This window comes from Nycticebus coucang, chromosome 1, assembly GCF_027406575.1.
Source record: "Nycticebus coucang isolate mNycCou1 chromosome 1, mNycCou1.pri, whole genome shotgun sequence".
Lineage (NCBI taxonomy): Eukaryota > Metazoa > Chordata > Mammalia > Primates > Lorisidae > Nycticebus > Nycticebus coucang.
In genome coordinates this window covers 189244535-189260232 of record NC_069780.1, presented here as the reverse complement: position 1 = coordinate 189260232, position 15698 = coordinate 189244535, and the positions used below count along the sequence as shown (strand labels likewise).

At 41.0% G+C, this 15698-nt stretch overlaps 1 protein-coding gene across 2 annotated transcripts in view; it reads right to left on the bottom strand.

Moving 5' to 3' along the window:
• The window catches only part of SEMA5A (semaphorin 5A), a 475532-nt gene that overhangs the window by 29278 nt on the left and 430556 nt on the right, over positions 1-15698 (bottom strand). For both annotated transcript variants that reach the window (XM_053593046.1, XM_053593055.1), the window contains exons 17-18: positions 2325-2550; positions 491-709 (exon numbers count right to left, since the gene is read on the bottom strand). In XM_053593046.1, coding sequence (XP_053449021.1) covers positions 491-709; positions 2325-2550 — 445 coding nt within the window. The remainder of the gene's footprint in view (positions 1-490; positions 710-2324; positions 2551-15698) is intronic.

The window sequence follows — 15698 nt, the reverse complement described above, 5'->3', positions numbered from 1 at the left end:
GCAGAGACGGGAGGTGACACAGGAGCTGACACGGGAGCTGAGATGGGAGCTGGGACAGGAGCTGAGACAGGAGGTGACACAGGAGCTGAGACGGGAGCTGAGACGGGAGGTGAGACAGGAGGTGACACAGGAGCTGAGACGGGAGCTGATGGAAGACAAATGTGCTTAGGGACCACTTCCGGTGTTGCCCATTGGACTGGTTCTGTGTAGAAAACTGATTCTGTACGCTGTAAAAAGGGCTGAGTGAAGAGTTTTACTAATGGCTTAAGTGATTTAGAATTTAGCTTCAGGTCGGCTGTCGAGAGTGAGTTGGGAATTGAAGCCTTTCTATTATTCCTCTTTTTCTTTCTCTCCCTCTGGGTTGATCCATTGTGATGTCACATAAGAATTTTATTAAGAACAGAGATTCCAAACACAATGCCACACACTAAGTGGACCTTAGTAAATTAGAAGGCCTTTCAGATTTCTCCAGATTACGTGATTCACTTACCTGGGCATGGCAAAATATTACATTCCTGGTATTCTAGGGACGGCCCCAAGCAGGGCATGCCCCCGTACTTGGGTTCCGGGTTGTTGCAGACGCGCTTCCGGTTCCGAATGCCCCGGCTGCAGTCCCGGCTGCACTGAGACCATGACGTCCAGGCCGACCAAGCCCCGTTGACGGTGTGGGCTGAGTACCTCCCAGCACGCAGGAAATCTCCAGAAAGCCCTGATAAGAAAACGGCTAAAGGGTAAATCTGTTGGGGTAACCACAGTTCATGCCAAATTTCCCTCTGTGTCAGCTGTCTGCTTTATGTACAAAACTCCCCTCTCAAATTCAATCAAACTCTTGTCACACTTCACAGCTAAAGCTTCCCTCAGTGCAGTGATGACCTCCTATAACTCAAGTGTCTTTCCTGCAGTTGCTATCGAATAAGCATGCAAACAAGAACTCCATTTATGAACATGGAGAAGTCCTTATACTGTGACTAGGCCTTATCTTTGCAGCTCATTTATTTTATTTATTTATTTATTATTATTATTCTTTTTTTTATTAAATCATAGCTGTGTACATTAGTATGATCATGGGGCACCATACACTTGTTTCATAGACCATTTGACACATTTTCATCACACTAGTTAACATAGCCTTCCTGGCATTTTCTTAGTTATTGTGCTAAGACATTTACATTCCACATTTACTAAGATTCACATATACCCTTGTAAGATGCACCGCAGGTGTAATCCCATCAATCCCCCTTCCCTCCACCTACCTCCCCCTCCCTCCCCTCCCTTTCCCCCTTCCCCCTATTCTTAGGTTGTAACTGGGTTATAGCTTCTTCTGACAAAGAAGGTACAACCTTCTCGCTTCCCTTGAGAATTCTGTAACAAACTGCCCTCATATACAATGGGGCAGTGATGTCCTAACGGACATTGTCTGGAGAGAGGGAAACATGATTGGTACATTTTCTAAACCTGTTTCCATGCCTATTAACCTTTAAGAAATGAATTAATGCTGCTAAGAGGTGCCAAGTCAATAGTTCCTGAGAACTCATGCCCTGGAACCAAACACATCCCCTAATGACCTTGCCAAATATCAAAAGCTCCTGTGAAGTTCAGGGCACACTTACTAGCAAAACAGCTCCTCCAGGAGCTGATGGAGGTGGCAGCAGGAGGTGGGATGCTGGGCGTGGGGTGGGAAGGTTGTCTTAGCAGGAACTGTGGCTTAGTCTTAGAAGACTGTGTTGTGTGTGAAGTCTACTCTGAGTACTTTAACTTGTTACTTAATTAGCCATAGGCACAATTTGTGTTTATTTTGACAAAAATGCTTACTCACGATATTTACAAATAGTCGATAATTTTCTCAAATGCAGGCAGCAGTGTCACTCAAGTTTTAACAAATAACTCTCCAAATATGCCATGAAATTCTAGGGCATCCTAGTCATGAGAAAACAAATATTCCAACAGCTCTAGCTGCTGAGAAAATCTGTTGCCTACTTAGACCCTCTCTACAAGGTAGGCAGGATATGTTCAAAGAAACTGAAGTAAAGTCTCTTCCTGTGATGAACCAGGATTTGGTGGTTAATCAATGAAGAATACCTAAGTACAATTAAGCCTTATTTTGTGTGGTAAGAAGGAAATGAGCCCACAGGGACCACATCAATACACTACATGGAAAAACTCTCACAGTGAGATCTTTTCCTTCAATTCGCTATGACGTCAGTTCTTCTCTACAAGGGTCATTGTTATGGAGATCGGTAAATAATCAAAAAGATAGCTTTCTCCTTGCTCTTTATAACCCTTAGAGATGAGAACCAAGACCTTCCTATGGAATCCCTGCTCACCGTCCGTGGAGCAGCCGCTGGTCCCGTCGCTGGAACAGTAGCGCATTTCTATCCTCTGTCTTCCCACGTCCAGCAAATTTGGATCGGGCAGGCGGGCTCTGCACGTGTATCGGAACCTCTGCTCATAGTGCCCACCGTTGTCAGAGATGTTCACAGGAGTCCAGGGTGTCCAGGGTGTGGTCTTCTTCAGCTCAGGGCACGGGTTGGTGTTACAGGGCTGGTACTCCTGGGGGGGACACACGGCAGGTATTACTGTGCTACACACAGGGCAGTATCCCAAGGGCGCCCTGCCTGGACCGAAAGATGAGGGTCAGATTCTAGGTCACTCAGCAGACACTCTATGGAATTAAAACAGCATCTACGTTAAGTTATGTATTTAACAGAATGCTTGGTATCCAAGTCATCTCCAAAGGAATCCGCACAGTTTCCCCTGCGTAAACAAAGAGAAGAACGCAATAAACTTAATTGCATGTGAAAAAAATGGTGCTCTGATGAAAATCATCTTTCTACTTAATATGTAACCCAAGATGCTATTTATTCTGATGTTAGGCTTAACCGATTTATGAAACTATTTTTTAGACCTTGTAATATTTCATTTGATACTAATGGATGTTACATAGGTCATTATGAAAGTTTCGAGACAGACCATGTTATGATCCATTATTTCACTTCCAATAAACACAGTCCTCAGAGTGCTTTCTGATTCACCTGTTCAAGTTTCAACTTGTTCGGGCTTGCCAGTCTTGCTGGGAGGGCTTTATTTGTTGCTGTGTAGATTTTACATATGTTAATTTTTGTGTTGTCTGAAAACTTTTGTAATAACCCATGTAGAAGCCCTGGGATCAGAGACTCAAAGTGCAGAATGATAGGGTAGCCACAGAATAACACAACAGACGGCACTTCTGAGTCTGTAAGAATTTCACCACCATTTCCACGGTTAACATCTCCACCGTATTTCCCAGCTTCTCCTCCTTCCTGGACTCCCAGAAGGGAGGCCCAGGGTTGCTAAGCATGGGGTAGCTATGGCAGTCTGGTTAGGGGAGCATGCTGTGTGTTGGGATGGAGGGGTACATTTAAGACTAAGTTTATCAAAATCTTTCTGGAATACTGACTGATTCATTGAACAAGAATTCTAAATGCTATGGCTTCAGAAACAGCCCAAAATAAGGCATAGGAGGGTGACCATAGAGGTAGGATTGCACTGCAATTCCCCCTTTGGGCAATAAAGGATGTTGTACTAGAGGGAAAATCTACAACACTGAATACACCTAGGTATGGACCTTCTTTTACAGATTGTTACTAATGTTTCAACCACCATCACTGCAGCTCTATTTCATAGAGCCAAATATGCATTTCACTAAAGTTTAATTGCCTATTTGTAATTCTATAATTCTTATATTTCTGGGAAGTTTGTCAAAACAAGAGCTTCCCTATATTTATTTTATATTACCAAACACAAGCACAAAAACACTATTCATTTGGTAAATGGATAAATCTCATTGGTGAAATAACCAATAAACTTACTCAAGTGAAATTTGCATAAATTTGAGGAACAAATTTAGATGGTTAAGTGAGGCCTCCTATTTTGCTGTTTATTTTTCCTATGAAAACACTAAAATATCTTACATCTCATGGATTGAAAGTGAAACAGAGAGATGAAGATAATTCAAGCAGAATTTTGATACCATGTGCTCAGCACAAGTTATAAAAATTATCCTTAAAGTGGCTGAATATGTAAACTAAATGTATTCTCATATGAAACACTTATGGTTTCCATATGTATTTATCAAGTTCTTTTTCGGTAACTAGGCTTGGCAGGCTGAGACAGAACGCCATTCTGCATAAAGGAAGTGACCAAGTAACTCAATTGTGCTTGCAAAGGGCCAAAGCGCTCCATGGCGTGCCTGGAAGCTGAGTGTGATCCCAGGAACCTACGGCAAGCAGAGAAAAGATTGATGGGAAGTCCTGGAAATTAGTCCAGAGGAGCCCAGGGAGGGCAATACACAGAAGAAGGCAGTGGATTCAGAACTGTGGACTTACAGAGCGACTTCTGTGTCCCACCAGTGTGGAGTAACTGAAACAGGACTAACACTTTCATCAAGATAACTAAAGAAAACGAAACAGCAGTCGTGAAGACACTGGACTTCAGGGAAGGAGGCCAGTGATCGCCGAGTGATGGAACACAAATGAGGGGTACCTGCAGGGTCACAGCCCACATCTGCTAGAAGGGTCCAGCCCACAGCACAGGAGTCCACAGACCAGAGACTGAGGAGACAGGATGGGAGCTGGGGGATGTCAGGGTGGCTGGAATTATCACAAAGGGAGAGGTACAGAGAGAGAAAATTCCAGAGAAAAAATCAACAAATGCATGTTTTGAGTAAAAAAAAAAATCAGCAAATATGTGTGAAGAAACTACACAGGGATGGGAGAAAGATCCATGTGAAAGACCAGAGAGAAGAGTGTGCATCACATGTGCAGGGCTGGTGGTGGTGCTGGCTCCAAAGAGCACGAGGAAATCCTCATAATTCACAGGGACCTGGTTACATACCAAGAAGCAACTTCCCTCCATAGAATGATTCTTCTCTGATCTCAACTAACGATGCCTCAACGCAAGAACCCAAACCATCAAACTAGTTTTAGATAACTTAATCACATTCCCAAAGAAACCCCAGCAGATTTTTAGAACAAAAAATGTCTAGGACACAACCAGGTAAAATTCACAACATCTTGCATCCAATTTAAAATTGCCAGGTATGCAAAGAGGCCAGAAAACCCAACCTGACAGGAAAAGAAACATCAGTCAATTGAAACTGAAGCAGAAATAACACAGATGACAGCATCTGTAGTCAAGAACATCAACATGGTCATCAAAACTGCATCTCATGAGCTCAAGGAGCTAGAAGGAAGGCTGAACATATTAGGCAGAGAAGAGGAAGAAATAGCTGTAACAGAACAGCAGAAATAGACATGACATTTGCAGATAATTGTAAACAAGACAGCACATCGCCATTCATTCTATGAACTTTAATGTGATGTCAAAACCCGAAAAGGCATTAGAAGGAAAGAAAACTACAGATGAGCATTCCTCATGAACTTAGATGCTAAAACACTTACTAAGACTTTAATAAATCAAACCAAAAGTGTGCATAGAAAGATTAATAACGTCACGATTAGGTGGAGATTATGTCAGGCATATAAGGCTGTGTTAAATCCGTGTAATTCACCATAAATTAACTGTCTAGAAAGTAAACCCAATGATCATCTTCATAGATGAAACAAATTATTGAATGAAATTTAAAATTCATTCTTTACAAAAACTCTCAGTTAAGTAGGAGTAGAAATGAATTTCCTAAATCTCAGGAAGGACATCTATTAAAGACATACAGACAGCATCATACATATTTTGCTCTCAAGATCAGAAACAAGGCAAGGATGTCTGGACTGACCACATCCATTCATAAGATTATGTTGAAGTTTTTAGCCTGTGCTGTTAGGAAAAAATAAAGAAACAAAAGGAATTGCTGTCAAATGGAAAATGCAATCATCTTTCACTCACAAATGATATGATTATCTATGCAAAAAGTGCTATGGTTATCTACAAAAAAGCTGTTGAAAGTAATGTTACCAAAGCTGCATAACATAACATCGATATAAAATATTATTTCACTTCTATGTACTAGCAACAAGCAATTAAAATTACAATAAAATATGCTGCTTATAACGGCATCAAAATTATGAAAGACTTCAAAGTAAATCTGACCATAAATGTACATGACTTACAATGACAGGACGTTGGATCAATGCAATCCTAATTATAATTTCAGAAATTAATAAGCTCATTCTAAAATTCAGACAGAATGCCAAGTATCTAGAATAGCCAAAATATGTTGGAAAGGAAAAAACGGAGTTGGAGGACTTATATTACCTGACTTCAAGATTCATTATAAATCTACAATAGCAAGACACCGCAGTCTTAGCATTAAGATATACAGACTGAGCAAGAGAAAACAAAGGGAAGTCCGGGAATAGACCCAAATGTTTATGGTATATTAATTTTTTATAGAGATGCAAAGGCTATTCAAAGGAGAAAGTATAGTCTTTTCTGCAAATAGTGTTGGAACAAGAGGATATCCATATGCAAAGGCATGAATTTTGATCGTTAATTTGCTCCATCTATGATAATTTCCTTAACTAGATCATAGCCTAATATCTAAACCACACAGGTCCTAGAAGGAAGTGTGAGAGAACATCTGTGCGATCTTAGGTTAAGCAAAGATTTTCTAAATAAAATGCCAAAAGCATTATCCATAAAAGAAAAATTGATAAGGTGAACTAATGAAAATCAGAAACTTCTATCCTTTGAAAAACACTGTTAAGAGAATAAAGGGGGAGCCATAACTGGGAGAAAATATTTGCAAATCAGATATATGATAAACGCCTTGCATCTGCTATATATTTAAAAAAAAATTAAAGCTTGACAATAAAACATAACTTAATATAAAAACTTCCAAGCGATGTGAGTAGGCATTTCCACAAAGAAGATAGATGGTTGGCAGGAGAGCACATGTGAAGTAGCATAATACCATATGTTGTTAGAAAAGACTAAATTAAAACCACAAGTAAATGACTACGTATGTGTACCTCTTAGAATGGCTAAAATCCAAAAAACTAAAAACAGAAAAGCCCCTCAAAGTCCCAAACCCATGGCAGAATCAAATGCTGATGAGGGTGGGGAAGACTGGCAGAAACTTCTGTACCCTGCCGGTAGGAAAGTGAAATGGCCCAGTCCCCGGAAAATTGTCTCCATGAAAATTCTTTGACTCCTTCGTAAAAAGAATGCGCTTATCACACAAACTAGTCATTGTGCTCCCAGATATTTACCCCCCAAGAGAAGGAAATACAAGTACAGTTGTGTGTGAATGTTCACAAAAACTTCATTTGCAGGGTGGCGCCTGTGGCTCAAAGGAGTAGGGCGCTGGCCCCATGTGCTGGAGGTGGCGGGTTCAAACCCAGCCCCGGACAAAACTGCTAAAAGAAGAAAACAAAAAAACACCTTCATTTGCAAAAGCCACAAGACTAGAAACCACTCATGTGTCCATCAGCAGATGAATAGCTAAACAAATTGAAGTGCCTCACCCTATATCCATAGAACAGAATATTATTCTGCAAAAAAGGAAATGAGCTGTTGATATACAAAACAACACAGGAGAACCTGAAAATAATTACACTGAGTGAAAGCAGCCAGCAAAGAGGTGATATTGTACAATTCTATTCATACAAAATTAGGGAATATGAAAACTAATGTGCATCCCAGCACTCTGGGAGGCCAAGGCGGGTGGATGGCCCTGAGCTTACAGGTTTGAGACCAGCCTGAGCCAGAGAGAGACCTTGTCTCTAAAAATAGCTGGGTCTTGTAGTGGATGCCTGTGAGCCCAAGAGTTTGAGGTTGCTGTGAGCTGTGATGCTACAGCACTCCACCGCTCATGGAGGGTGACAAAGTGAGACTCTTGTCTCAAAAATAAACAAACAAACAAACAAACAAACAATGTGCAAAGACAGAAACTGATCACTGGGTATCTGAATCTGGGATCATAGGCCAGGGTGCTGGAGGGGAGATTTCAAAGGGGAGCAGAGAAACTTGGGTTGAGGGACTTGTTCATTATCATGACTGTTTTTTTTTTTTTTTTTTTGTAGAGACAGAGTCTCACTTTATGGCCCTTGGTAGAGTGCCATGGCCTCACACAGCTCACAGCAACCTCCAACTCCTGGGCTGAAGCGATTCTCTTGCCTCAGCCTCCGGAGCAGCTGGGACCACAGGCGCCCGCCACAACGCCCAGCTATTTTTTGGTTGCAGTTTGGCCAGGGCTGGGTTTGAACCCGCCACCCTCAGCATATGGGGCCGGCACCCTACTCACTGAGCCACAGGCGCCGCCCTATCATGACTGTTTTGATGGTATCAAAGATATGCACATATATTAAAACTTATCAAATTTTATACTTTCAACATGTGTATTCACACCTCAACAAAGCTATTCAGATTGTATGGTCAAAGGAGAAAAAGCCTCTTTCAAATATATGGTGGCTTCCTTGCTCATTAGCAATGATGCCCCAAACACCTGGAAGTGTGTGCCTCTCTGCACGCATTAAATTACAGTACTTCTTTATGGTATTAATGTTTGGATATTTAGATATTTTGGAGGAAATATAACCATGAAGTATTTGTAGATGAATGCTTCATAAATACAAAACATGAATAATCAAGCCCAACATTACTTGTCATCATATGGCAGAGAATTGATGCTCTTCCCTGTCACACCGCCTGCCAGTATAGCAGCTACATGTTGCAGACGGTACACATGTGGATAGCACGTGTATGTTCCTCATTCTTTTATAATCACTTCTTTCCCTTATAATCAATTCCTTTGGCTGCAGTGCATTTTCATGGTGGAACAGGCCTTTGAACAAGAAGGAATTAAAATCACCTTCCATGGGATTTGAAGAAGTGTGCAAGCCACGGGGCGCTTTGTTGGAAGAACTCGCCCTGCAGGGAAATTTCTTATACACTTACCATCTAACCCTCTGCAAATAATCTTTCAACGCCTGGGATAGACATGACGAACTTCTAGCACCAAGAAAAAACCTTTGCGATCCACAATGCTGCTTTGGATAAAGTTGGCTGTCCCAAATACCCCATGCATGTATTTGAAGTTTCTGTAACTTTCAGATTGATAGGAAGTGCAAAGGCTGGATATTCAAAATGGCTACAAGGCAAACCCAGTTTACACTAGCTACTCTGAAGAGAGGCTGAGGATTTGCACATTTTTAACAATGTTCTTAATTCCTTTCTACAACTGTTACTAGTCTACTATTTTTACTAGTTAGAAGAGTGCAATGGGAATATAAGAGAAATTGTTTTCAAAAAATGAGAAAATATTGTAACCAAAAATGAATATTTTGAAGTAAAAACATCCATAATCCCACTGTTCTATGTAGTAACAGCTTGCATTTTAGCACGTTTCCTCTGAGTAGCTGCAGGACTCTGCACATTCTGTCATGTCATAGCCCTTTACTATGACACTTGTTTGCATGGGGGTGTCCCAAGCCTGTAAGTATCTCAAGGGCAAAATCCAGGATTGATGAAAATTCTCCACTGGGTAACTGCCACCGTTGCAGGCTCTAAAGGGGGCGCCATTGAGCCAAACATCTCAGAGGCTTTCAAATGTTCAACCAGCAGTCAGCCTGCATTCTTCTAAGCACAGAAAAGCAAACACTCTGTTTTCTTGAAAAATAAAAATAAAAATAAAAATCAGCAATGTGGTGTGTGTGCACTAGATTGTATGCGTATATGTGTACACTAAATTAGAGCTGGCTTTCCTCCTTACACATTATTTTAGGAATTCTTTTTTAAAACACTGTGGAAAGCCCAAGAGAATAAGAAAATCAGTGCTATGGCTGGAAATCGTCATTACAGGGGCTGTGATTTGTGGGCACCTTTGCCTCCATAAACTTACATCTCCAATGAGAAGACCCATCTATTTATTTTATTCTCTCCGTGTAATGCCTTTAAATTCTCCCTGTCTGAAAGCCAAAGTCAAGAATTCATGCATCTTTTTTTTTTCTCACAAATATGTTGCAATGAGAGGAGACAGCACTTTTATTTAGAAGCCAATACCTATCCTTAGGGAAAAAATAATTTCCTTCTCAATCTAACGATTCAAGGGGTGACCTTGAGCAGAGAAATCCACCCTTTCCGTCTGTGCTTTCATTTTTTTTAAGGAAAAATGTTTAAGTATCTTTGCTTGAGAAAATTATAATAATTTGTAGAGATTTTGAGAGTTCTCCTGAGGAATTTTGGAAGGACTAGAATAAATATAAAAAATCCAAACGAGGTTGTTAAGACTAAGGCTTTGAAGGACTAACTCATAGGACTTGTTTTATATTATTATGCATGGGGGGAGTTGCCCAGACCTTTTTAAGGAAAAAAAACACAACAAATACTGGTCTGCTTTCTTACTAGGAAATGATGTGGGATCCTGAGTACACATGAGTGCACTCTTGCTGTACACACACACACACACAGGCATACTTGTACAACAATAAGAAAAACAAGATTCAAGAGAATAAATACTCCCTATAATCATAGGATTTGTATGAAATGGGTATAGCCACAAAATCACACTTGTGTGGGTCTAAGTGGCCCCTGTCCTTGACACAAAAAATGTGAAATAAAATTATAATAACAGAGTGGTTATAGCATACACCAAGCTAAATCATATTCTTATGCCTTTGGCAAACCATCTAGTTGATAAAAAAAGTAAGTTATTTCATTAAAAGCTATTACTTAGCAGCCTGGGCCATTGACAGTTTGCAATAATCTATCAAAAGTTAGTATTTATTTTTAAACTTTTTTTTTTTTTTCTTTTTTTTTTTGTAGAGACAGAGTCTCACTGTACCGCCCTCAGTAGAGTGCCGTGGCGTCACACAGCTCACAGCAACCTCCAACTCCTGGGCTTACGCGATTCTCTTGCCTCAGCCTCCCGAGTAGCTGGGACTACAGGCGCCCGCCACAACGCCCGGCTATTTTTTTGTTGCAGTTTGGCCGGGGCTGGGTTTGAACCCGCCACCCTCGGCATATGGGGCCGGCGCCCTACTCACTGAGCCACAGGCGCCACCCTATTTTTAAACTTTTAAAGTATTGAGCTTTTGAGCAATGTACTAAGCAGAAATCTGAGTGACAGTATTAATAAACATATGCCAGCTTGGTTTTACTTGACCGTTAGTTGCACAGAATTTAAATACCATGTTTCTCTCCTAGATCATTTGGATGCCAGCCTTTTTGTTTGTTTTTGTTTTAATTTCTGCCAGATTACTCACACCTGTAATCTCGGTGCTTTGACAGGCCAAGGTGGGAAGATCACTTGAAGCTAGGAGTTTGAGGCCAACCTGGGCAACACTGTGAGACTCTATCTCTACTAGAAAATAAACAAATCAGCTGAGTGCAGTGTCACCTGCCTGTCGTCCTTACTGCTTGAGAAGTTGACCAGGAGGATTACTTGAGCCCGAGAGTTTGTGGTAACACTGAGTTACGACCGCACCACCCCACTGCAGCCTGGACGACAGAGCAAGATGGTGTCTCCGTAAAAACAAAATAAAATAACAGTAAAACACATCATGGTTTCCTTAAATGAGACAACGCGTTGGCAGTGATGAGCCGAGACCATGGCGTGTGTGGCATCTTTGGTCTGTACAGAGCCCTGCGAGCAAAGATGAGCTGCAGAAAGTGAAGGGTCAGGGACTCTCCAAAGATGGTCCCTGAGAAATGCAGATGGTCACAGTGACCTGTAATCACCCTACCACAGCAGCATGGCCTGTCATAACTGGCAAAGTTTGTTTAACTTACATCCAAATTTCCACACGTATTGTTTCTCTCCTTCTGTGATGTGACAACCGAGTGGAAAATTATTTTCTAAAACTGTTCTTATCTGAGTTTACACGAAACTGTCTTTTTATCAGTTCACATTCCTTAAACGATGAGTTAAGATTTCATGCCCTAAAAGATAGTGGTAGAAACATTTGGGTAATCTAAAATTTCCACATCAGGAATGATGTATTTGGAATGTTCACAGTCACAGCTGAGGCCAGAGTCCTTCTGACATTTCATCTCATTGTATGAAAATAATTGGGACTTGGGGGTGTTTCCTTGGCTCTCTCCACTGGATCCCAGCATTTAATGGATCCTGGGAATGGAAAACATACACTTTGTATCAACATCTTTTTCCTATAATATGAATCCTAGGGAATGGCATTTTTTTTTTGCTATTCTTTTGACAGTTTACTATGGGAAATTAATTATGTTCTCCTTAAATAAGGATATTTAAATGGCTTTTAAGGCTTGGTGCCTGTGACTCAAGCAGCTAAGGCACCAGCCACATACACCTGAGGTGGCGGGTTCAAATCCAGCCTGGCACTGCCAAACGACAATGATGGCTGCAACCAAAAACTAGCCGGGCATTGTGGCAGGCACCTATAGTCCCAGCACTTGGGAGGCAGAGGCAGGAGACTTGCTTGATCCCAGGAGATGGAGGTTGCTGTGAGCTGTGATGCCACGGCACTCTACCCAGGGTGACAGCTTGATGCTCTGTCTCGAAAAAATAAATAAGTAAGAATAAATAAATAGCTTTTAAAATTATTATTCATGTTGTTTAATTTGATTCCAACAAGAATTTAGGGGTAATGAATTTAATACCTTAAACATCCATATCGTTGAAACCAAAAGTCAAAATGATATTGCCTAAATGATGCTTTCCATTCACACAAAGTGAGAAAAATAGAAGCATCTTGTTTCCTACCCGTCCATCTGCTACACACCCATCACCTCTCAGTACTCACTGCTGGAGCAGGCGCACCACACATGAGATGCTGAGCTGCACCCCAGAAAGCTCAGACACCAGGGATGAAAATAGTCCCATGATGTTGAACGGAGACGCACAGAACTGCTGAAAGTCCCACACCAACCACCCAGGAAGGAGTTAAGAGGCAGGAGGATGTGCTGTCAGGCCACAGCAGGACACAGTGACCGGCACTGGGCCCCGGGCTCTGCATCTGACAGACTGACCACTTCACACAAAGTTGCCATTGTTCTTCCTCTCATAGCACCAGAGGTGCAGCACACCAACATTCGAGTTGTCTTGAGCACTCTGGCTAAATGATCTAGGCCCAAATTGTGGAATATCATCGCTAACAGAAAACAAAAGGAAAACCCTAGTATGATCTCAGTCACTTGAAGAAAAGTTGAAAGTCTTCATCAAAGAAGTTTAAAAACCCACTAGTTAAAATAGCAAATTGTCAAATTAGTCAGGTGCACTTTTTTTTTTTTTTTTAAATAAAGGTTAAAAGTCTTCTTTGGATCCCAGTTTGTTTGTTTTTTTCCACCTAAGCACAGGCAGTCCTCCCACCTCGGCCACCCAGAGTGCTAGGATTACAGGCGTGAACCACCATTCCTGGCCCCCATATAATTGCTTATTTTCTTTTTTTTAGTCTTTAAGATTTATTTTTTTAACTTTTTAAAAATTTATTTATTTTTATTTTTATTTTATTTTTTTTTAGAGACAGAGTCTCACCTGGCTGCCCTCAGTAGAGTGCTGTGGTGTCACAGCTCACAGCAACCTCCAACTCCTGGGCTTAGGCGATTCTCCTGCCTCAGTCTCCCGAGCAGCTGGGACTACAGGCACCGGCCACAATGCCTGGCTATTTTTTTGTTGCAGTTTGGCTGGGGCTGGGTTTGAACCTGCCACCCTTGGTATATGGGGCCAGTGCCCTCTCACTGAGCCACAGGAGCTGCCCTAAAATTTATTCTTATTGTATGGGATTCATTGAGGGTACAAAGAATTAGGTTACACTGATTGTATTTGTTAAATAAAGTCCCTGTTATAATTGTGTCCTGCCCCCGAGAGGTGCGCCATAACCATGACATCCCTCCAGCCCCCTCCTCTCCTCTCCCCACTTAATTATTCCCTTACCTCCCTTGTATTAGCTCATCTACTGCCTTCATATTAGAATAGAGAACATTGGATCTTGCTTCTCCATTCTTGTGGTGCTTTACTAAGGATAACGTGTTCCCCCTCCATCCAGGTTAATACGAAAGATGTAAAGTCTCCATCTTTTTTAATGGCTGAATAGTATTGAGTACATATACCACAGCTTGTTAATCCATTCCTGGGTTGGTGGGCATTTAGGCTGTTTCCACATTTTTGCAATTGTAAATTGAGCTGTGATAAACAGTCTAGTGCTAATGCCCTTATGATAAAAGGATTTTTTCCTTCTGGGTAGATGCCTGGTAGCAGGATTGCAGGTTCAAATGGGAGGTGTAATTTGAGTTCTTTGAGGATTCTCCATACTTCCTTCCAAAAAGGTTGTATTAGTTTGTAGTCCTGCTGGCAGCATAAAAGTGTTCCCTTCTCTCCACATCCATACCAGCATGTGCAGTTTTGAGAGTCTGTGATGAGGGCCATTCTCACTGGGGTTAAGTGATATACCAGGGTAGTTCTGATTTTCAATATGTGTGAATAATGTCCCAGAAGTCCAAATCAGAAGAGAACAGCCCGAGACTGATCTCCCAGAACATGTGGTCCCAGCTGCCAGCCAAGGTCAGTTCCGAGGCCCCTGGCCTGGGTGGCACAGCCTGGGGGGGCTCTTTGTTCCTCAGTCATGATTCTCTTGACTTTTTGCTTGACACCGCGTGAATGAGGTGAATGAGGCTCCCTAGTCTACCAGCAGAAGAGATGTTTTCCCACAAAAGCAAATATTTTATCTAAATAATGTGAAAATATCATATACAATATTTTGTTTATGGCAACTGTTGAAGAATTCATTGCTAAGATCTATGACCTTCTCTCTCAGAACTTAGTTTAATGGTTTACTGAGGTCTTGGAGTTATAATTAAATTCACTGAATATGGAATACATGATTAATACATATATATATAATTTTGTTCCCCCTTTTTTGACGACTGCATAAACACATTTCTTCCATTTTCTTCAATTTTTTTGTTGAACCTAAGTTTTAGTTTGTCGGGGGACAGGTGGGCTGCTTTCTGAGTGCCCACATCCGTGGATGCCATTCCACTTCCGTGGCGTGATAAACTGAAACGTCAAGGTTAAGCTGATTAGAGATAATACAGAGGGAGCCCCAGATGGCCGGATGTGAGGACATCATCCGAATCTTTGCCGCGCGGTTGGGGTCACCAAAATCCCTGTCATTTCTGTTTCCTAAACTTCACTGTGACCCTGACTGCAGGGCAGACGAGGATGTTTTCACGTAAATGAAGACTGAAGTGCAGTTGAAATCCTCAAGATGTTGACATCAAATTTGTAAGAGAAACTTAAACACTTCTGCACTTGAAAGTACTTGATATATGGTAATGATACAAAACAGTTTATCTTGAAATGTCCTGTAAGATAAATCATTGTTCAGATAAATGTTTAAAGACTGTTCTATATTACAAATTATCACCTGCTTAAATACGATTTAAAAAATCATTCTTTCATACATTCCAAAACATAAAGTGGTGATTAAATAATTAATCGTCTAAACCCCCTCTAAATCCTTACTTTCAGTCAAGATATTTATTTATACTAATGCATGTTGTATTTCTTTTTAGTTTTTTGCTATATAAATAATTCTCCCTATCCTCATTTTATATATTTGTACACGCACACACACATACTCTTTTAAGTATTAAAATATAATTACTTATAATGGAGCTTACTTATTTGGATGTTCATATATAAAGCTGCCAATCTCCCATTCTAAAATGTTGCTTTAATAACATAGAGGTGTTTCTTATTCAAAGCCATCTTTCAGGACTACAGAAAT